This window comes from Manis javanica, chromosome 11 (assembly GCF_040802235.1).
Source record: "Manis javanica isolate MJ-LG chromosome 11, MJ_LKY, whole genome shotgun sequence".
Taxonomy (NCBI): Eukaryota; Metazoa; Chordata; class Mammalia; order Pholidota; family Manidae; genus Manis; species Manis javanica.
In genome coordinates this window covers 87,695,144-87,718,455 of record NC_133166.1, presented here as the reverse complement: position 1 = coordinate 87,718,455, position 23,312 = coordinate 87,695,144, and the positions used below count along the sequence as shown (strand labels likewise).

Here is a 23,312-nt window from a genome sequence, read left to right as displayed (position 1 = left end):
TCTCCTGGGCATATTTGGGATCTTTACCTGGATGGCAAGCACCAAATACCTTGTGCTAATCTGTCCCAAATGTGCCCGCTAATGAGCTGCGCACCTGGAGCAAGACTCGACTGATTGATTTGACAGGTGGAGGTGGGGCAGAGAGGCATTAGACCGGCTCACCCACAAGGCGGTAGCGAACTGAGCCGAACGTGGGAGGGGTCCGCTGCGGCGGACTCCTACTTGGGAGGCCGAGGTGCCCCGAAGGACAGAGGCGCGGACAAACCTGAAGCAGCGAAGGGCGAGCCGGTGAGGGGACACCGGGGCCCACCCGGCTAGGAGGCGGGGCGGCGCGGGCGGGGCGGGGCCGCCGGGAGGCCCTTCCTCCGAGTAGAGGAGGTGACTGGTCGGTGAGGGGCGGGAGACGCTCTGTCCCACGCTCGCCCAGTGCTCGGTGGTTTAAAGATGGCGGCGGTGGCGGCGGCGGCGTTGGGGGTGCGGAGCCGCGGGAGGCGGAGGGAAAAGGAGAATCTGTGAGTCGCCTAGAGGCAGCGTCGCGGCTGCTGCGAGGAGACCCCGTGCGGAGCCGGCGGCGGCCCGGCCGCTTAGGGCCGGGGCCTGGACTGGGAAGGAGAGGCCGGAGCCGCGCCGGGAGCCCGAGGCCGGAGCCGAGGAGAATGTGACCGGGGGGCGCGGGGGCGCGGGAGTACGCGAGCGCAGGGATGGGGCAGCAGGTGGGCCGCGTCGGGGAGGCTGCCGGGCTTCAGCAGTCGCAAGCCCGCGGGATCCGGGGCAGCAGTGCTGCCAGGCCCTCCGGCCGCAGGCGGGACCTGGCGGGGCGCACGGCAGAGGCCGGCTTCAATATCTTCACCCAGCACGGTGAGTGTGTCCGGGAGCCGGCGTGAGGGTGGCCGGAGGTGGGGCTGGGGCGGGGAGGGCGGCAGACGGGCAGCTCTGGAGGGTCGAGGGGTGGAGGGGTGCCCGAGAGTGGGGGCGGAATCTGCTGCCATCTGGGCCAGTCATGGGAGGCGAGTCACACCCCTCCCCCTTCCGTCTCCAGCCTGGCTGGCAGCTCCCGGGGGCGGAGAAGGAAAGAAGTGGTCTTAGGGACCTTCAATGGACTGTCTTCTACCCTGGGACGGGACTGTGCGGGTCGGGGTAGGACGGTGCAGCCGCAGGGGAGGGAAGGGTGAAGGGAGGTGTGAGCTCGATCCAGGAGGTGTTAGTGCACATCTGTCGTTAGCGAAGGGAACGAGTTGTGGTTCAAGGGACTGAGAAATAGGAACCGAATCGCAGGAGATTAGTGGCGTTTAAAGTACTGTCTGTGTTTAAGTCAGGCGAAGAGCAGTGTCCAGATAGTGAGTAATGCCTTGAAATAAAGGATCAGAGTAGTACCTCAGCACTTTGCTTTTGTTTTTCCAACTGGAAATTAAGGGTTTTGCCAAACCATGCTCTATTCTGCTCTTTGAGTAGGACACAGTTCTGAGACGGCTGGCAGGGGTTAGAGGTTGGTGGGCACGGTTAGGACTTTGGGTATGAACGAGTTTTTCTTCCTACCATGTATGCATACACGCATAGGATATATATATGTATCTCCTCTATATAGTGTGGAACCTGTTACTTTGGTCTCATTACCAAGGTACTTCTAGAATAGTCTTCAAACTCTTTTGATCATAACTTTTATCAGTAACAGTAATACATAAACTCTAGCATTTATGTATATTATAGACTTGGATTACTAACATGTTATGTAACTTACAAGTGTATGCAGAAGTAGATTTAAGAAAGATGAAAACAATAAGTAACTAAGAGCTCTAATATATTTTTTTCCCAGCAGCTCAGTGAATCTTTTGCATTTTCTCGGAGCTGCACCCACACCACTTTTGAGACCACTTTTCTAGAGAAAGGAAGAGTGTAGGAGAAGGAAAAAACAGAATTGACCTTCATGGGTTTGAGATACCCTAAGACCTAAGAGAGGCTTAAGAGAGAGATGGGGCTTCTATATAAAGGACTGGATAGTTGAGGTTGAATGAGAGGTAGGGAACTGAAGTTTTCACTGAAGAGGCATATAGAAAGTAATAATAAAAAAGACAAGGGTGTTGTTCTGTACTGTACAATGTAGAGAGGAGGAAGACAGAGAAGTGCGAACTATTCCTTAGTAGTGCAGTTTTGGAGGAAGTAATGATAGAATGGTAGGATGCAGAGATGAACCCAAGGAGCTGTGGCTGCTAGGTTGAGTTGTATCAGAGAGTTCTAGGTTTGTACTTTGTGAACAAGCTGAGTTATTTCTTAATGGGGGAGACACAAGTGATTTGGGGTCACTCAAGCATTACATGTCTACTATTAAGAGATGTGAGTAAACTGCTCTTCCAGGTATATGAATATTTTATAGAGGCACTATATGAGTTGGCCTTTATTGAAACCGCTTCCTGGAACACAGGAGGAAAGAATGGGTGCTTAGTTTTCAGGGAAGAAATCATCCAGGTAGCTTTGCTTTGTGGAAAGTAAACTGGGCCCAGTAGGTAACAGTGATCCTCTTCCTCTAGCATCTTAATTCAGGACATAAGATTTTCAGAGGAGGAAGTCATGAAGAATGGAATAGGAAGAGATTTTGAAGAATGGACAGGATTTGGATTTGTGGAGCAAGAAAAAGAGGAGAGGCTGAGTAGGAGAAACTATTTGGGCATAAATAATGGGAATTAACATAATTGTTGATGGGACAGTGAGGAGACATCTGTTAGAAGTGAACCAAATCCTCTAGGAGTAAATCCCTGAGCAAAAATTGCCAGAATCAAGTTCTGGTCTTAGTTCCATCTGACTTTAGTGGTTATTTAGCCACTTAGCTCTTTGAGTTTCCTTATTTGTAAAATATTGAACTGGATGATCTCTAAGGTACCTTCTGACTTTAAGATCTTTGTGATTTTAATTGACAAGCAGTGGAAAGAAAGCTTTGAATACGTAGGTTGGGGTTGGGTTATGGAAAATGTGGTAAAGGAGTTTACCTGATTGGCTGGCAAACCTAAGTATGAAATGGTGAAAGAATGGCCTTGAGTGGAGGCATTGGAAATAGGGGAGGTAAGTCTGAGGGATATTTCATTTAACAAACAAAAGTGTTTTGAGCACTTGTTGATATACTGGGCTTTGGGAATGTTGCTGTGAATCTAACAGAGTCTCTGTCTTTGTGAAACTTTAAGGACTTTATGATTTGATGCAGAGGCTGGAAGAAGAGAGATCACTTTGGCATACTTAATGGCATGAACTCTGGAGCTATTCTGCCTGGACGTGAAACCTGGCTCAGCTCCTTATACCTGTATTTCTTTGGGCAGGTTATTTAACCTTTTTGTGCCTTGGATTCTCCATTTGTAAATGGGGGATAAGTATAACAGTACCTAGATTAAATGAGTTATTATATGCAAGGCATTTAGAGTAGTGCCTGGCACATAGCAAGAGCTAAATGTTAGCGGCTGTCATTACTATTACTACTACTACTGTTATTATTAAAAATAGGGATGAGTCAAAGACTAATGAAGTTTTGGGACTGGCTGAGATGGCGATTATTCTATTGACATGTTCAGAAGTTAGAAGCTGGTTGAAAGGATGGGATTAGGGTAAGTTTGTTGCCAAAGCCTAATATGAAAATAATGGAATTAGCAAATAGGAAACAAAGGTGAAGTGAGTACTGTTTTTAGACAGCTGGGTGTTTATAAACTTTTCCATATATCAGAGTTCCTCAACTTTGGCAGTACTGACATTTTGGGGTAGGTGATTCTTTGCTGTGGTGGCTGGCCTGTGCTTTGTGAAATGGTAGCAGCGTCCCTGGCCTCTACTCACTAACTAGATGTCAGTATCACCCCTCTCACAATATCCCAACTGGCAACCCTCCCGCCAAGTTGAATGAGAGGTAGGATGTTAGCAGCCATTGCTAAATGCCCCTAGTTGAGAACCACTGCTCAGAAGTATGATAGGTTCTGAATTGAATGAATAAGTGCATCCGATTCAGAAGCACCTCAGTGGACCTGTCATTTGATGTTTATGTAAAAACCTGGATCCCTAGAACTAGTGCACAAATTGCTATCTTGAGTTCAGAATTGAAATATTAGCAAATAATTTCATATATGAAAATTGGGACAAGCTGTTGAGTTGACATGTAGGTTTAAATGTATATCAAATATTATATATAATCAGTAAAAATGTACATATATATGGAAATGGTTCATCACAGTCCATGATTTTTCTTCTGTAGAAAGAAAAAATGGTATTTTCTCATTGAAAATGAGAATGGTAAATTTTTTTATTGTTAATGTTTGGGTAAGTTATAATTAATTACCTTGCCAAAAGTGATTTTTATGAATATAATTTAGAAGGTATAAAAATAATAGGGTTGTACTGATATTTGGTATGAAAGGGGTGAATGCTGTGTGACTTTTCTAAACTCTGCTGTTGAACCTTCTTGGTGAGCTGATATTTTGTAACTAGTAATTTAGTGTTGAAAACTTGTCTTTTTAATATCTGACATACCTTGCAACAGTTGAGTGATTTCACTTGAACTTCCTTCCCTCACTGATTTGCTGACAATACTGTTAAAGATTAACTTAAATTTTGAAGGTTTGAATAAAAATTTTCCCTTAAACTCATTATTTTAAGTGATCTGATTTATTTTTTCCTTTTGGATGTGTAGTTTATGTTTTGATCTTAGCAGAATGAATGATGTAGGCACCCCTGGTTGAAATGATACTGTAGAAAAGCACAGGACTGTTGTTGCAAGGGAATTTTTGTTATGGTGACCTAGTATAGTAGTTACTGATTCTTATGAAAAAACTAAATTTTTAAAAAGAAATCAGCTGTTAGATTTTTATTCACCTCCAAATCTGCATAACCTACAGTTAAATAACTGTGTCTGACTTTTAGCAAAGTGACAAAATAAGGTGTGATACAGATTCTGTTATCACAGCCCAATTGACAGTAAGTTCCCAGGTAAATTATAAAGTCTGAAGTTTATCCTTAAAAGAAAACTAAGCTAAACAATAGTAATACCAACATCTGCCCCACCTCCAACCCCCATTCTGAGTTGTTGTTTTCCTGTTCATTCTCTTTATCAAAATTGGGAATGATGATAATTTATACAAAAAGTTTTAGAGTTTATGAAGACTTATGTCTTTATCTCTTTTGATCTTTACAACTACTTTGGAATAGAGGGGGCAAGTATTAATCTTCCCATTTTATAGATGAAGAAGAACTGAGATAAATTACTTTCTGAAGGTCATGTAGCTGTTAAATTATGAGAGTGAACTTTGTCTCCAAATCTTGCCATAATGTAGAGATTTAGAGATCATGAGTTTTAGAATTGGATTCGAATCCTGTCTTGTGTCTGGCATCAGTAAATGATCTATAACTCAAACCTCAGTAGATTGTTGAAATAATAAATGTATGTAAGGTTCTTAATGAAGTGCCAGGCTAAGCACTCAATATTAATAGCAGTTTTGTTGTCTTTATTTACCTTAAGACGGTTGTGACTATTATATGAGTTGTATGTGAAAATGTTCTGTAAACTATCTAAAACACTGCTGTTGTCATGATAGCATGCTTTTATTAAAGTGTAGAACTGTCTTAGCATTTACATTTTAAGTCTGCATTTTCTTTCTAAGTTACTGTTTTTCTTTCAAGTGACTCCTGATTACGGGACTTTCAAAAAGCACAAAAAGGTAGGAAATTTTGGGGATCTGAACTCTTAGGAGAATCTGAAATCACATTAGGCCTACCTTCCTCTGAAGGTATATGCTATCCTCTTAGGACGCTTTGTCCTAGGGGCTAGGCATTAGTTAGTGGACACTGTGCATGGCTTTTTTTCATTCTTTTCATACGGATGTTTTTTTCTTCACAGAAGTTGAACCAGAAACACAGGCCAATGCAAATGTAAAATTTAGGTAGAGACTTGATTCTAAGCTGGCACATTTGTTCGCTAGTTAATATTTAATGACTTTTTATATTGTAATGTTCTTCTAACATCCTTTAAGACCTTGTTGTGCCTCCCTGTATTATTTTTATCTCTGGTTTGAAAGTTATTTGTTAAGAGCATGTTTTAGTAGGACTTTTATTATATTCCTGATTTTGTGAGTCAAATTGGGCTTTTTCAACGCATGTGAGATTTCAAAATTTTTAAGAATGTTAACTTCATTACTCTTAAAAGATTTCTTCCGGAAGAGGTCAATTTGGAGTTTCACTGTTAGATACTTCACCGGATGATACCGAACAGTTCTCATCATTTAATGTGGAGAGCTTGTTAAAGCACAAATTGCTGGGTGTCACCCCCAGGGTTTCTGATTCGTGTCTGAGGTGGGACTGGAGAATTTGCATTTCTGACAGATTTCCAGGTCTTCATGCTGCTGGTTGGGGGCCATACTCTGAGAATCATTGGTAATGTGAGATTAAGAAGGTTGATCGATGAAAGGGATTTGAAGATTGTCAGTTGTGTCAGACAACTTAACGTATTGACTCTCTTCTACTGAAAACTGGCTCAAAAGTCAGTTTGTTCCTAGTGTCCATGTGCAAGTATCCACTCTTTTACACCATTTTTTGGTGGCAGGAAGAAATTATGTCTTTTTGTTTTGGCCTCAACTTCCTTTTTTGTCTCTAAAAATTTGTATGTTGAAGGTCTGTTGAGAGATGCACTTTTGAAAGAATCCTGAGTACCAGGATAAATGGAGGTAGGGCACATGGGTTCTGCTGACAGACTAAGGGTGGGCTTTAATTCCTTGAATAAGTGGTGCAACCTATTGAGTGCCAGGTACCAGGTATGTACTAAGTACTTCAGATCTGCTTTTTCATCTAAGCCATAAAACCCTACTTGCCAGATTGAAAAAGAATAGAGATCAAAGAAATTGGGCTACCCATTTTGAGATTCTATAGTTTTGGTATACGATGATGCCTAATTCCTTTTGGTGTAGGTCTATGTGTATTTTTGTGTGTGTATCTATGCAAAGATTTTTAGGCTTTGTCTCATCTCTCTTGAGACGAGCATGAGGTTTTCAGAATAGTGTCAGGGTTAGATCTATATACTCTATGGCTATGGATTGGGACTTAGACATTATAGTCTAATGAAGGCAGCAGCAGTAGGCACTCAAAATACTATTTGGAATCTCATGGTAACATTGAACTACTGTCTTAACCTTTGAACTTGTGTTAGTAATATTTCTTATTTAAAGGCTTTCATATTTCCCCCCTTCTGTTGACAGATTACAGCTCCACTATTCTCCTCTTGACTTTTTAGAAACGGTCAAGAAGGTTTAACAAGATCGCAGTGACTGCATATTGACCTACTATAGGAGGATGAATGTACTAAGCCATGTTTCTCTATGAAAGTGGTTAAGAGTGTAGGATATTAGCTATATATACTCTTTAATATTTGTAGTTGATTTATTGGATCATACTGGTAGAAGATCTTTAGAAAACTGCTGACTGACAGTATTGTGTACTGGTTGCATAAGTATTTGTGTACATGGCTCTTGGGTTCTGAGATACCAGGTTGTAAGAATTGATTCTTTGCCTTGTGTCCTTCACACGTGGTACCTGCCACACTGTAAGTGTTGTTGAGTAATTGTGGTATAATTTATTCTTACTTATTCTACGTCCTTGTATATATTTCTGTAATAGTTAACTAAAAAGTTTTAAATGACAATCTGACTGATTAGTAAGTTTTACTTAACAAAACTGTATGTAGTTATTTTTTCTTTATATCCAGATACACATCCAGATGCATAGAATATCCAGGTGTAGGAGCTTGTATGCTAAGATGTTTGTTTTGAGGCTAAACAAATAATTTTAGGGGGAATTATCATACAGAATGTTAATGTTAAAAATGAAGTACTCCAATGATCTTGTGTTGGAATCTATGTAGCCACTTAAAGTGATGTCTTTAGTTTATTGCATTATGCAACTTACAAGGACATTTTTTTTTCCTTCTTAGGTAATAACACGGCAGAATTAAAAAGAAATTTAGCTTAACATTCCAGAGTATTTTTTATATTGCTTTATTCAGTTATTCTACAGTATTGCTTCTGTTAAGGTCTCGGAGGTAATTTTTACCTATAATTTAGACAGACGTGTCCAGAAGAATGATGCTGCTTAAGTAGATACTGATGAGCATCTTCGTGAAACAGCTAAAAAAAACTAGTGTTGTCTGTCAGTGTGTGTGGAGTGTGATATTTTGTACAGTTACTCTTGGTTCCTAATCTCTGCCTCTTTGGAGTGAGTGTATAATTTCAGCATATAAATTAATGCAAGTTAGAAAAATCTCTCAGTATTGTTTTCCATTGAACTTTTCCTCAAATGCATAAATTAATATACATTAAATATAATACTATGCCAAATTTAATTTTGGTTGCTTAGAAAAATAAGAACTATATTGAGCTTTATCCTACTATTTGCTTTCTGCTGTAAATGTGCTGAGTCTGTTGTGGTGGTACTCTGGGCTCCTCCATAGTGAACTTGGCCAGTATTGGCTGTTGATCAGCAAAACACAAAGCTCAGCAGACCCAGGCAATTTATATTCCCTGGTTTGCTTTCCAAGGCAGGAGAGGGTTTAGAAACCTTTCACTTGGTGTGGTGAAGGTCAAAGAAAATGTTATGTGATTCAGTATAATACACCGTATGTACACACACAGTTTTGTTAACATGTTCCTCTCTCTATGCTAATCCCAGCAAATTAAAAAAAAATACTGAGTTAGGACTAAAAATTGCCACTTAGCATTTTGTGGTTCCAGATAATTACTAAGAGAACATTTTTCTTCACCAAGCAATGCTAACAGGTACAAATCCTATCACCCATTTGTTTCTTATAGGAAAGAAAGGTTGATATATACAGGTTTTTGTTACGGTAGCTTTTTAAAATTAATTTTGAGGTTTGCATGTGAAAAATCAATACAGAAGCATATAGACTAGACATGAAAAGTCTCGTTGATATTCCTAACCACATGATGCATATTCCCTTATTAGAGGAAACTGTTCGTGGTTTGATGTGTATTTTCCCAGAACTTTCTATGTATTTACATATATATAAGTGTAAGTACTAATACTTCTGCCTCTTTAAAAATGGCATTATACTGCATGAATTTTTTCCTCTGAACTTAACTTTTTTGTACTTAATATATCTGGAAGACCTTTCTGTGTCAGTGTATGTAGATTTTCCATTCATTTCAACAGCCTTGCAGTGTTCCATGCCCTAGATATATATTTTATCTATTTTGTTTGGATATTAACCATTTTCTTATTGATGAATATTTGTTTACAAGATTTTTAAAGATCTTTTTTTTCCCCCCCTTACATTACCAACTTGAACCTATCTGAAATTTATTTGAGGTTGGAGCAAACTTAATGTTTTTCCATTGTCCATCAATTCCCACTGCTTTGAAGATCCGTATTTCTCATATATTAAGTTCTCAAATACACAAAAATCACTTAAAAGTTCCCCATGGTTGCACTGATCTTTCCCTTCCTGCCCATTGCTAACATATTTTAATTATATAATAATTTAATTAGAAGTAATTTTCTACCAACAGTTTTATTTTCTTAAGAGTGATATTCCCAGAGAGCTTTTTATGATTAAGGATTATTCTGAAAAAGTGTTTAAACTATTATTACTATGTATCCTGATCACATTTCTGTGATATGTAATGCATTCATAATGAGGCATTTGGTTGAAAGAGGCATGGTGGAGGTAGGGGTGGGTTGCAGGCAGAGAGATCATCCTTATTTCTTAATGAAGTCTGGCTATTTTTATTAGTAGCCAGTTTTGTTCATTTACTTCTTATAAAATGTCTGAAGTTTATATAGTACCTATATCTAAAGTATATTTAATGGAAATGTGTATATATATATATACACATATATACTGTAAACATATCTTCAGAGAAATTTGCTATACATTTACTAGAAAAATTATTTCTCCACATTTTGCCAAAAGAAATGTCATTATTGGTAGTTAGCATCTAGAATAAAGCATAGAATTACTGATTTGTACTGAGTGAAATGCTAAGTTTGGTAACTATATTAGTAATGTTGACAATACTTACAGTGCTGTATCAGTAGTTGAACCTCTGAGCATAAATTTGGTAAATGAAAACGTTTCAGCCATGAAAAATGATATATTCTGTGGATACTTTAGAGGAATTCCAGATTCCAGATTGCATCTGGACTTGTGTTTAGCTTTTGAATCAATATATTTTTATATATATTGGTTAATTCTGATAATCCATTAACTAATTCCAAAACCAGATTCAGTGTGGAGTGATTAGTTCTGTGAAACAATACTTAACCTTAAGGAGGTTTCAAAAAATAATATTTTCTTCTATAAAAATGTTTATTGAAGTTTCAGAAATCAATAAACTCAAATCCATTCTTAGTATATAAAGAAAGCATATTTTTAAAAGGGAATATTTCAAACATACAGGAAAGTACAGCATATGACATAAAAACATCCAGAGACTTTTGTTTAGATTTAACAAATGTTAATGTTTTGTTACATAAAAAAAAAAAAAAAAAGGAAAATATGCAATTGAATACACTTTGTAAACCTCAAGCATGTTCTTCTCAGTTTCTACTCTGAGGTTAATATTGGAACGGTGGTATTTATCCTTTCCCTGCATGTAGTTTGCATTTTATGCCACTTGTAGTTTTCTGTAGTTGTGTGTCACAGCTTGTAACTTTGTATGTTTGAAACATTTTCTGTGTGTATGTCACAGTTTGTAGCTTTGTATGTTTGAAAGATTTACATAAATTCTATACTACAGGTTCCATCTTGCAACTTCCTTTTTTTTCTATACAGTGTGTTTTGAGATATATCCATATTGAAATAAGTTAATTCCATATTTCATTGTGTAACTGTACCATAGTTTATTAAGAATTTTTCATATCGATAATAGGTTGTTACTAGTTTTGCATAAAATAGGTGTGTGGAGTTGCTATTTTCTCTGACTAGAAAACTTTTTAGTTATTTCTATCACAAATATACATGCAATTTAAAGAAAGAATATGACAAAGATTTAAATTAAAAAAAAGCAGCCTCCTGTCTCCCTTTCTAGGTTTGCATTGTCCAGTAAGGCAGCCATATGGTTATTGAGCAAATGTCTTTTGTCCTGATTGAGAAGAGCTGTGTTAACATGGACTATTTCAAACACTCACTATGAAAAAAACGAATATAAAATACCACATTAATATGTTTTTACATTGATTATGTTTATATGATAATGTTTGGTATATCAGATTAAATAGATAACTAAAATTATTTTCACAAATTAAAACATGTATCTACTAGATTACGTAAAATGACATGTGACTCATACATTTCTATGGGACAGTGCTGCTTTAAAATGGTAAGCTCTGTGAGAGCAGGAACTTGAACTTGTTCACCACCGGAGTTCCCTGTACCTTTAACAGTGAGAGGCACAAAGTTGACACTCAATAATAAATGTTTAAATGAATTGATATGGTCAGCAAGTAGGAAGAAAGTATTTTCTCCATTGTTCACTTACGTATATTATATCTGGCATGTCACAGTGCTGAGTTTACTCCATAAATGTGTTTTGAATTAACCTGAGTTTTCTTTGCAGTTACTGATGGGTAAAAAGTTACTTTAAATTTGGCTTTGTTATCCAGTGTATGTTTTTCTTTTATCACCCTATTTTAAGCTTAACTGCATTTTTAAGACTTAGAATGAAAACCTTATGAAATCCTATCATCACTGTGCATTTCATTTTCTATTTAATTTTTTCCATCATTATTCCTGCTATTTGGGAAAAATTTGAATCCATTTTTAAGTTCTATGATCTAATTATCTCAAGTTATCTGTTCCTTGCAGTTATTAACTATCTCAAAGAGAAGAGTCATCTTGGCCGTCCGTGGGATGTGTCATGATGGCTTCAGCTCTGTGCAAATTTTCTACCACACCGTTCCTTTTTTAAGTCTGAGGTCATGCTTATCCTTTCATATTTGTATATTCTTCTTTCTTAGCATATAAAATCTTTATTTTATACTTTTTTCCCCTCCAGCTTTAATTGAGATATAATTGACCTTTAACATTGTATAAGTTCAAGGTATACAACTGTTGCTTTAACACATTTATATATTGCAACCTGTTACTGCCATAGCACTAGCTAACAACTCCCATCAGGTCACATAATTACCATTTCCTTTTTGTGGTGAGAACTTTTAAGATTTACTTTTTTTAGCAACTTCCAAGTATATAATATAGTATTACTAGTTATATCCTCATACTGTACATCAGCTCACCAAAACTTGTTAATTTTGTAACTGGAAGTTTGTATCCTTTGACCAGTATCTCACCATTTCCCCAACTCCCTAGCCCCCATTAACCATCACTGTCTCTAGTTTCTCTGAGTTAAGTTTTTTTCAATTCCTTATATTTGATGTCATACAGTATTTGTCTTTCTCTGTCTGACTTATTTCACTTAGCATAATGCCCTCAGATTTTATCCAGGTTGTCACAAATGGAAGAATTGCCTTCTTTCTCATGGCTGAGCAACACTTCATTGTATATAGAGACCACATCTTTTTTATCTCTTCATCAGTTGATGGACATTTTGACTGTGTGCATCTTGGCTTTTGTTAATAAAGTTTAGTGAACATGGGAGTGCAGATATCTCTTCAAGATTCTGTTTTAATTTTCTTTGGATATAAACCCAGAAGTGGGATTGCTGGATCATGTGGTATTTCTATTTTTAATTTTTTGAGGAACCTCCCCACTGTTTTCCATAGTGGCTGCACCAGTTTACATTCCCAGTGACAGTACAAGGGTTTCCTTTTCTCCACACTGTTTTTTATTTGATGTTAGCCATTCTTACAGGTGTGAGGTGAAATCTCATTGTGGTTTTGATTTACATTTCCCTGATGATGAATGATGTTGAGCACCTTTTCATGTAGCTGTTGGCTATCTGTATGTCTTCTTGGAAAAAATATCTGTTTGTTACACCTGTGCATTTTTTAATGGAGTTATTTTCTGTTGAGTTGTATAAAATTCTTTTAAAGCTTAAGAGCTTGATAGGTAGACATTTGAGAAGTCTGTCTTAAAGGATTATTTCTGAATCTCTACATAATATACCACTTTCATCTTTGGTGACTGGATATAAATCTTTTTCTGGTTTAAGACATTTTGACGTATTTCCCTGGTTTTCACATTATTTGTTTTTTCTATTTCCTCTGATATGCTTATTTTTATAAAGTAAACTTCACTGATCTTTTTTCTATACCTCACTGTTGTTTTTTCATTATTATAAGCTTTCATGATACTTATTTCTGATTTACTTGTATTGAACTGTTATATACTCTGCTGCAGTAAATTCTTCTACCTTAGCACTTTTCTGTTTGTAATACATGTGAGTAGGACTCTTGTTTACAAGTAAGAGACCAACTTCAGATTATGTAATACAGAGAAAATTTATATGGAGATAGCAGGGGTTTTAAGGACAGGAATGCAGTTAGGCCAGCCCACAAAGAGGAAGTGGAAGGCTGCTAGAAACTCAGGCAATATGTATTTTCTGTCTCTTGTTTTAATTTCTATTTGCTCACTTTTTCCTTCTCTCAAACATTCAATTCATATCACACTTCCCAATTAAAACAAAATCTCTGATCAAGAGGCCTGTCTGTAGTAAACCTCAGCTTCTTAGTTTCAGTTACGAATTTACAGGAGAATCACTGTGATCGGTGGTCATATCACCTAATAGAGGGTTTCTCAGTCTCTGTAATACTGACATTTTGGGCCAATGATTCTTTGTTGAGGGGGCTGTCCTGTGCTTTGTAAGTATGTTTATCAGCATCTTGACCAACTAAATAAATGCCAGTAGTGTTCACCTTCTAATTGTGACAACCAAAAAAATGTCTCTAGATATTGTCAAAATCTCTTTGGGGGTAAAATCAGCCCTGGCTGAGAACTGGTGATGTAGAATGTATTTGGCTGCTGTGTGCCTATCCCTGGGAAGGATGTGCCAGGAGAATCACTGTGAGCTAGGCAAGTACTCAAAAGATCTGAGGGTCTGAGAAATGTTTTCAGTTTTTTGTAGCAATTATAAATTTAACACTTTTTCATTACTGTTAGGTGTTCCTTTTAAAGTAATTTTTTCTTATTTAAAGTATTTGGCATTAGCATGTTGTTTACTAAAATCTTCAACTGAAATTGTAGAGTTTGCCATTTTTAGCCTTTTCTTGAGTCTCTATAATTTCTCCATCTTCTGCTTGTTTTTCCTCTTCCCTGAGAGTGTGTGTTTATGTGTGAGGATATTAGTTGTTATAAGATAAAATTTATGATTTTGTTAGCCAGATAGAAATAGGTATAAAAATTTAGAACTGGAAGAGAACTTAGGGATCATGTATTCTAATATACTTGACTTACAGGTCGGTAAATAATGCTTAGAGAGATGAAGTAATGTGATTGTGGACACATAACTTAGTAATAGAGACAGAAAGATTAGAGTCTAACATTATTTTTCTAGTTTTAGTTTCTGATTGTCTTTGCTTGGTGCCTATTTTTTGCTTTTGGTAGTATAATTGATAATAATATTATTCAGCATTTATGTGCCAAACTCTGTGCTACTGTATTTCATTTAATCCTCAGCCAATAAATATGAAAACGGGTCCAAAAATAAGGCATATCTAACTTTAAAAATTATGCTCTTAATCATTATGTTTTAATACTAGCACAGGAAGTAGCATTGGTAAAGGGCTGGTTGCTTATGTGCTGGATACTTTGTTCTATTTCTAAACCTCAAAATGGTCCTGAGAGCTGTACATACTTGCTAATTTTAAAGATAAAGATGTCTAGCTGAGAGAGATTAAGTCTCCTGTCTTCAGGCGATATAGCTAGTAGGAAGCAGTTTAAGTTTTGTGGTTTTCCCAATTCTCTGCTGTGTCTAGGGGAGATATCCTGTGCTGATGCTCCAGTGTCTTCCCAAAGCCTTCATGATAATATAGTAAGAGGAAAAAAATATAACATACACCATTCACTTTATTAAGGATAAATATATATTACTCTTTTATTTTAAGACTAGACTTCATGTACTATTTTTGTGCCTTCCTTGGATTTGTTTTAGAGTTGAATTTTTAAAAATACTAATAAAGGAAAACTAGATAATTACTGTTACCAGGAAAATATTTCTTTATTTAAAAAACTATATTTAAGAGATTACTGACCTACCTGGGATGAGTTTGTGTTTTCTCCCTGACCTTGATATAAACAAACTTGTAATTCTTGAATCGTTTGTGTTTTCTAGTTGAGTGCTTTCAATTATGTCATTTGGAGCGCAACCATTTTATAAACATGCTGTTAATAGCATGGACTCTGGTGTTGGATTATGTGGGTTTAGATCCTGGATTAAATTTATGATTTTGGTACCTTGATAAAGGTATAAAAAATTTAGAGCCCTAAGAGAATTTAGGAATTATGTATTCCTGGGAAAGTTATTTATTTTCTGTGTGTCTGTTTCCTCATCTAAAATAGTCATGCTAATAGTACCTACGTCATCTGGGTGTTGTGAGAATTAAATAATTATTGTATGTAAAATTACAAGATACTGCATGGTGAGTGGTAAAATACTCAAAGTGACGGTTATTTTTTTTAAAGTTCTTTTTCTAACATTTTTATTGGCTAATATACTTACATTCAAAAGTTCTAAATGCTTAATTTAAAAACAGTTATGATAATGTTAAAGCTGAGATAATTTTGAGACCTAAATACAAGGTAATATATTGTATTTAGGCTTGTTCTGTGCCTAGGTTTAATTATCAAATTTCAGGGCTGTCAGATATATAGGTAAGTGTAATACATATAGTTTTATTTTGTTTTGGTATAATTATCAGCATTCAAATTGGTTATTTTCAGCACTACTCTTAGGTAAATTGTAATCTTTCTTTCCTCTCTCACAAAGGGCACTTAAAATTATCCTAAAATACCTTCTCATTCATATAGTTAGTAAAGCTAGTTGTAGGGGCCCTAAGGAAAAAAGAAAAAGAAGGAATGATGAACCCAGTGGAGGTAACTTCAGAAGGTAGTGGAAGGGAGTGTTTTATGTGGTTACACTGGGAATCATGATACTCCATGGATAGGAATCATTGTATGTCCAGCTGGGCTTTGTGGAAACTGGATCTGGTAAGCCATTAGAAATTAAGACTGCATACTCCGTCTTTCTTTTTCAGGGGCTGCAAGGTTTTGGCATCATTTTTGCTCTGTACATCTGTTCAGTTTTCCTTTCTTCCAGCTAGCTTTCTCAGTTTCAGCTTGCATATGGAGTGTAATGTCTGCTCAGCTTCTCTTTATCATGACAGCTCTCAATATATTGTTTTGGCCTTTATCCCTGCTGCTAAATGGCTCAGTCTTTTTCTCTTTTAAAATTTAAATCATTTATTTATTGAATGGTCAGTATGTTAACATGGTTCAAAATTCAAATGGTACCGAAGTGTCTCTACCACCCCCTTCCTCCCGGCCACTCAGCTTTTGGCAAGCCAATCATCGGTTTCTTGTGTATACTAACAGATATATATATATATATATCTATATCCATGTATATCCCCGCAGTCTTTTGTCTTTTCTTTTTTTTTTAATACCAGTGGAAATATATACACTGTTTTGCACCTTGCTTTTTTCACCTAATTTACCTTGGAGATTCTTCATGTTAGTAAATAAAGAATTTGCTTTAAAAAAAGTGAATGCATAGCAAGCATTTCATTGTATAGAAGAATTATATAATTAGGTTATTTTCAAACAATGCTGCAGTGAAAAATCTTATATGTATTATTTTAAATGTGGGGTTGTGTTGCTGTAGAATACATGCCTTGAATTGGAATTGCTGACAAAGGATATGGGGATTTCAAAATAACCATTTATTGAAAAAACTTTTTTATCCACCTTTTTGTATACTAAAATCCTGTGTGCATTTGCTTCTATTTTTGATTTTCTTTTCTGTTTATTTGCCTAATTATGTGCCAGTATCACACTGTTTTAATTATTATACTTTTATGATGTGCAGGATAGTATGGTATAGGTTAAAAATACAGACTTTTGTGCACAGTGCCCTGCTTTGAATCTTGTCTTCACTTCCTTAGCTTTGTGACCTTGGGTAAGTTACTTAACATTATATTAATTCTGTGTCCTTATTTGTAAAATGGAGATGATGATAATACCTTTCTAATAGGGTTGTTGCTAGGATTCTTTTATATGAAGTGCTTAGAACAGTGTTTGGCATGTAGTTGATATAAGTATTAGCTCTTTATTGTTGCTGCTATCCAGTAGGGCTAGTTCTTCATTTTCAGAACATTCTTGGCTATTCTTGCTTGCTCATTTTTTGTATCAACTCGAGAATCAGTTGGACTGTCTAGTTAGGATAGACTAGGTTATAAGCTGGTAACAACCCCTCAATCATCCCCCTCCCCCACCCCAACCTTAGTGGATTAGCTCATCAAAAGCTTGTCGCTCATATTACATGTTCAGCGTGTATGATAAGTGTGCCTATGTTGAGGAGGGCTTCATGGGGTGGTGGGGCTGTGTCCATCTTCTGTTAACCAGAGACCCAGGGTGACAGTCTTTCACCGTCATTCTGGAATGCTGGCATTTGCCATTGCAGAGGGAGAGAATGGTTAATCAAGTACAAAAGCCAGAGGAGACATATCTCACTTCCTTTAACATTTCAATGGCCAAAGTCAGTGGACTTGTCATGTCAAGGGCTGGGAGGGTGCAGTTCTGCTTTGTACCTGGGAGGGCAGTTAGAGATATTTGATGGAGAGCATACTGACTACCATAGTTTGCTCTGCTGGTTGTTCAGTTTTGGGTCACTCTTTCTTATATGCAACATATTAGCCCCTTCCCTTAGATAATCCAGATTTCTACCTATTAACTATGTTGAGTTCAAACTTTAGAGTTTCTGATGTTCTGTCTGTTAGATTCAGAAGAGGTTCCTCTTGGTCCAGACAGTTGTGAATGAAATAGGTAAGTTATCAGCTGGTCTGTTACAAAAGCATCCTATTTGTATTTTCTTAGGCTCCTTGCTGGGTGGTGGGAGCAGAGAGGTAAAGAACCTCCACTCGACTATATTATTTCACATTCTCCCCCACCTCCAATGAGCAGGTACTGTGAAAGAGAAATATCTTAACCTACCACAAAAAATGCTCTTATCTTCTATTGATACTAAATTAAATCATGTGTAAGTGGCACAGCCAAAGCTGGAACGGAATGTAAGGCTTACTCTAACTCCCTGTGCTTTCCAGCATTCCAAGATGGTTCTTTAATGCTTGGGCTTCTGCGTATAGCTTTCTAAAAATAATGTAAATATAGTTTAAAAAAATTATTATTTATAAGAAATAGAAAAAAAAGCTGTTAATTTTTGGAGGATGATCTTTGGGAAAATAATAGAAGTGAAGAATGGTCTAACAAAACTCTTGGGAGGAGGATCTCAGAGGGTGGGTGCTAATAGGTGAGGGTGATGGTGCATATTAACTGGTTTCTAACTTGGAAGAACCTTCCTGTATATATTTAGTTTTATTTATATTTGATCAGTGAGTTTTAAAGGGACAGCTTACAAAGCCAACAGAACGGCCAAGTGTAAAATGTATTTTATTTGTCCAAGTGTAAAATGTTTACTAAGTATGAAGATTTTGCTTTGTCTTTAAGCTAGAAAAAAAGCCATTTATTTACTACTATTTTCCTTTATTTCTTTAAAGGGAAAGGAAAAAAATTAATTTTCCCTTATTACAAAGCAGTGTATTTCACTACAGGGAAAAAAAGAATATAGGCCAAAAGTAAAACAAAACATACCCCACACCTACCTTCCTATTTGGGCACAACAATCATTAAAATTTTATGTGTATGCATTTGAATGCTTTTTCATGCATATAATTTGTATTGTTAACTAAAATATATATAAACCAATGCAACTTTTTGTTATCTTTTTTCACACTTCATATTTTGAGCTTATAAATTTTACAGGAGAAAGGAATGTAAAATTTGGCCCTCTTTTTAGAACTGCTTAAAAAAATTTTTATTGTTATTCCTGTTTCCTCAGATTAAGTTCCTTTAAGGCTTCTGTATTGCTCGTTCTGCTGAGCTCGTTTAAGTTTATTTAGGGACAGGACATACACTAATGGAAGGGATTGTAGGGAAAAACTAGAAGACATTTCAGCAATTATTCAGGGTACAGATCAATCACAAATTCACTTACAGCCCAGCATTACTTAATTTGCTGATATAACACCAAACGAAGAAAATAAATCTGTAAACAGTACTTAAAATCCTTTTTTTAAAGCTGAAGTAAAATATTCCTGTGATGTTAATTTTTTATATGACCTTTTGAACAGAACATAGTCTGAGGCATTAACTCTTTTGAAAATAAAAATGTGGAGGAGGACAGGAAGGTTATAATGTATTCCTTTTAAAATGTCATGAGTTTTTTAATTTCTTTCAGAAAGAAGGAAGCGTGGGTTTACTGTCTAGTTTTTAGCTGGCAGTTTATAACAGAATAGCACTCCCATAGCGTTAGTGGCTAATTTGTAAATGTACGTCTTAACTGGTAACAGACAGAAATCTAATGGGCTGAGGTCCACTTTTTTCTTCTGTTCCTTCTTAAAAATAAGTTATTCTGTTACAGTATAGATGATCAACAATATCTATTCAGTTGTATCAAATTATGTTTATCCCAGTGTGCTGAGATTAATTTTTTTACCATCTTTAAGTCTTAAAAGAATTTTTTCTCACAGGTATTCTGCTTTAGGGTAGATACAGAATTCAGCCATACTATAGTATCTCTGGTGTGTTTGTGGCCTATAAAGAATTTTGAAAATTGGGCATAAAGTAGTTGATAAGTTACAAAAAATTTAAATCTTGGGTAACAAAATTTTAATTAAAATGACAGGAAATGAGGACACATTTTAGATAGAAAACCTGGATTGCCAAAACAAAACAAAATTATGTTATTCCAAAAGACACATTGAGTTGTACAGAGGAGAGTTAACAGCAGGCTCGAGGCTGATAACCTTGGAATAGCTTGCTTACACTGTTGGCCCTTGGCTGGCATCTGGGAACGTGAATTTTAAGAGGGCTCCCACCATTCCCAGAACTGAGAAGAGTGACTCACTGTGCCTCAACTGTTTGTACAAACAATGTGGTTTATGTGGAACACCTGCTTTCCTTCTGGAAGTCTAGAATTTTGGTACATGGTAGGAAGAGGGTGCCGATGTGATCAGCCCCCAAGAAAAATCTTGGGTGTTGCATCTCTGATGAGCTTACCCTTTAGACAACATTTTATACATGTTATAACTCATTAGGAGCTGGAGGCGTTAAGTGTGTCCTCTGTGACTCCCCTGGGAAGTCTTGGAAGCTTGTGCCTGGTTTCTTTCAGCTTTTGCCCCATCTGCCTTTTCCCTTTGCTGATTTTTCTTTCTATCCTTTAGTTTTAATAAGTCATGGCTATGAATAGGACTATGTGCTGAATTCTGAGTCCTAGTGAATCAGTGGGAACTACCACCCCTCCAACAGTGGATAAGATAAATTTATAACTGGAATCCATCGTGCTTATATAAAGTCTCTGCGTGGCAGCATCCAATAGGTAGATGCCACTTTTTGGTTTTAAGTTGTGTCTAAATAGATAGTAGAATAAATGAAACTAACAGTAAGTTTGGGGTCTGTAGGAGGGGAAAAAGCGGTCTTAATTTGTGACAAACTTCCAAGGTTCAGTTTTTGTGAAACTAGATCTTGGTGTTAGGCTGTCTGCTAAGGTTCTGTATTTCATAGAATACATTATTCTTAAGGAACTGAAAATGACAGAAATGTGGCATCATCAAATGTGATGTAAAAATACAGGGTCTTTGGAGCTAGGGAAATTTGGGTTTGAATTCTGGTTTATTAACTGATCGTTTGGATTTATTTCCTCATCATAAAGGGGAGATGATAATACCTGCCGTATAGGGTGGTTTGAGAATTAAACAAACTAATGTATATAAAGCTTCTACCACCATGTCCTTCATATAATGACTTACAAATTATTGGTATACTTTTTCTGCTCTTCAATATGTAGGCAGATTGAAGAAGTTTAAAGGGGTAAAAAGAGAAAGTGAAGTTCATGTTTTCTTACTGGTTTTTGATGTGAAGGTTGTGTAGGAAGGTTAGTGGGGAGAAGAAACATTAAGTTTTAGCATGGAATTTTAAATTAATCTCCAGAATCACCCACTGGAATGTTGCATAGTTTAAGAACTAAGAATATCATATGTACCAAGTCAGGTGGAGGATAGGAGAGGCACAGAAACTTTGTTTTTATACCTTAATGGTGAGGTTATCATGAATTAGTTGATGCTAGTTTGTTAGTAAGTTTCAGTAACTGATTGAACACATTCAGTCTTTGTTCTCTCCTAGGAATTCTTCCAGGTAGCAGACAAGTGTGGACCAATTTATTTGCATAATACCATATGAGAATTTTTAGAATAAGTGTTTAGAAAGATAGTGGCATCCTAAAACAAAACTGTGCAATTTTGGTGTGTATTACGTGTTTCCTTTATGATTTTATTTTGAAAGCCTCAAGATTATAGAACAGTTGCAAGAAAAACATTACAAACTCTCATTTACTCTTGCTCAGATTCCCCAATTGTTAATATTTTGTCTCATTGGTTTTATCATATTCCCTCCCTTCCTCTCTACCTTTTCATCCTTATCCAAGTGTATGTCAAAGTCACCTGTAGAACATTAAAAAAAAAAGTGTGTTCCGACTGAACCAAGCATATGTATTTTGGAGAAAAAAGAAACACCTTCTCTGGTTATTTTGATACATACATCAAGTTAAGAATTACAGATGGCCCCTGTTTTAGGCTGATTCAACTTAATGATTTTTTGACTTCACAATGGTACAGAAGCAATACGCATTCAGTAGAAACCTTATTTTGAATTTTGTTTCTTCCCTGGGCTAATAATATCTGGTTAGATGCTGTCTTGTGATGCTAGGCAACAGCAGTGAGCCAACAGCTCCCAGTAAGTCACATTAAGACAAGGGCAAACAACTGATAAACCAATCTGTACCCATACAACCATTCTGTTTTTTCACTTTCGAGAGAATATTCAAAACATTACATAAGACACTCAACACTTTATTATAAAATAGACTTTGTGTCAGATGATTTTGCCCAACTGTTGGCAAATGTAAGTGTTCTGAGCCTGTTTAAGGCAGGTTAGGTTAAGCTATGATGGTTGGTTGATTAGGTGTATTAAATGCATTTTTGATTAAGAAAGGAACCGGATTCTAAGTTGACGAAGATATGTAGTTCACTGTAATACGATGATGAGAGTTTATTTTCTTCTGGTGGGGGCAGAGGGGCCCTCAAAATCATAGTAAGCTAAATTTCACAGCCTTGAAATATATCTGACTTAGTGTTCAGCCTTTTCAGTATATTATTTTATTTTCCCCTGGGTTCCATTATTGCTCTTGAGAAGTTAACTGTCACTATAATTATCCTTCCTGAAGGCAATCTGTCATTTCTATCCGGTGGTTTTATAAATCCTTTTGTGTTTAGTATTCTTGCATTTTCTCTACAAAGTAGCTAGGCATAGATTTCTTACTATTTATTATTCTCTGTGCTTCCTGAAACATCAGCGGTTCTGGAAAAGTCTCAGCAATTAAATCTTCCAATATTGCCTCTTTCCCATTTCATGTACTCTTTTGTCTAGACATATGATGGGTTTTGTTCTGTCCTCATGTTACTTAACCTCTGTTCCATATTTTCAGTTGTATCACAGTTACAGTTTGTGTATTTCTTCAGAACACTCTTAGGTGGTTTTATCTGCTGTTTAATCCATCCATGGGACTTCTGACTTCAACCATATTTTTCATTTCTGCAAGTTCTGCTTGATTCTCTTTAAAATGTCTGGATTTTAAAAATTGTGGTAAAATATACATAATAGAAAATCCACCATTTTAACTGTTTAAAAATGTACAGTTCAGTGGCATTAAGTACATTCACATTTGGTAACCATCACAACCATCTATCTCCAGAACTCTTCATCTTGTAAAACTGAAACTGTGTACCTATTAAATTTAACTCCCCATTTCCCTTCCCTGAGCCCCTGGCAACCACCACTGTATTTTCTGTATAAGTTTGTGAAAGGAAAGGAGCGACACACAGCAGCAATTCACCAGAGAATTCCGCTTTATTAGGGAAAGGTGCTGGATTATATAGGAAGGGGCATGAGCTGATTGAGGTGTCACTTCTACGGGGCTGGTGGCTATTGGCTAGGTGCTGGGATTAGGGGGGGCGAGGGGTGAGTTTGCCATCTTATGGGTGGGGGCCCTTCATTTCCCCCT

At 36.7% G+C, this 23,312-nt stretch overlaps 1 protein-coding gene across 4 annotated transcripts in view; it reads left to right on the top strand.

Annotated features, from left to right (window-relative positions):
- The first annotated feature begins 443 nt into the window (after positions 1 to 443).
- Positions 444 to 23,312, top strand: part of ABL2 (ABL proto-oncogene 2, non-receptor tyrosine kinase) — a 137,871-nt gene continuing 115,002 nt past the window's right edge. For 2 of the 4 annotated variants that reach the window (XM_037022407.2, XM_037022409.2), the window contains exon 1: positions 444 to 858. Coding sequence is in view for 2 of the 4 variants with exons in the window: in XM_037022406.2 (XP_036878301.2) it covers positions 702 to 858 (157 nt within the window). In the remaining 2 variants the exon portion in view is untranslated. The remainder of the gene's footprint in view (positions 859 to 23,312) is intronic. The other 2 variants (XM_037022406.2, XM_037022408.2) reach the window with 2 other exon arrangements.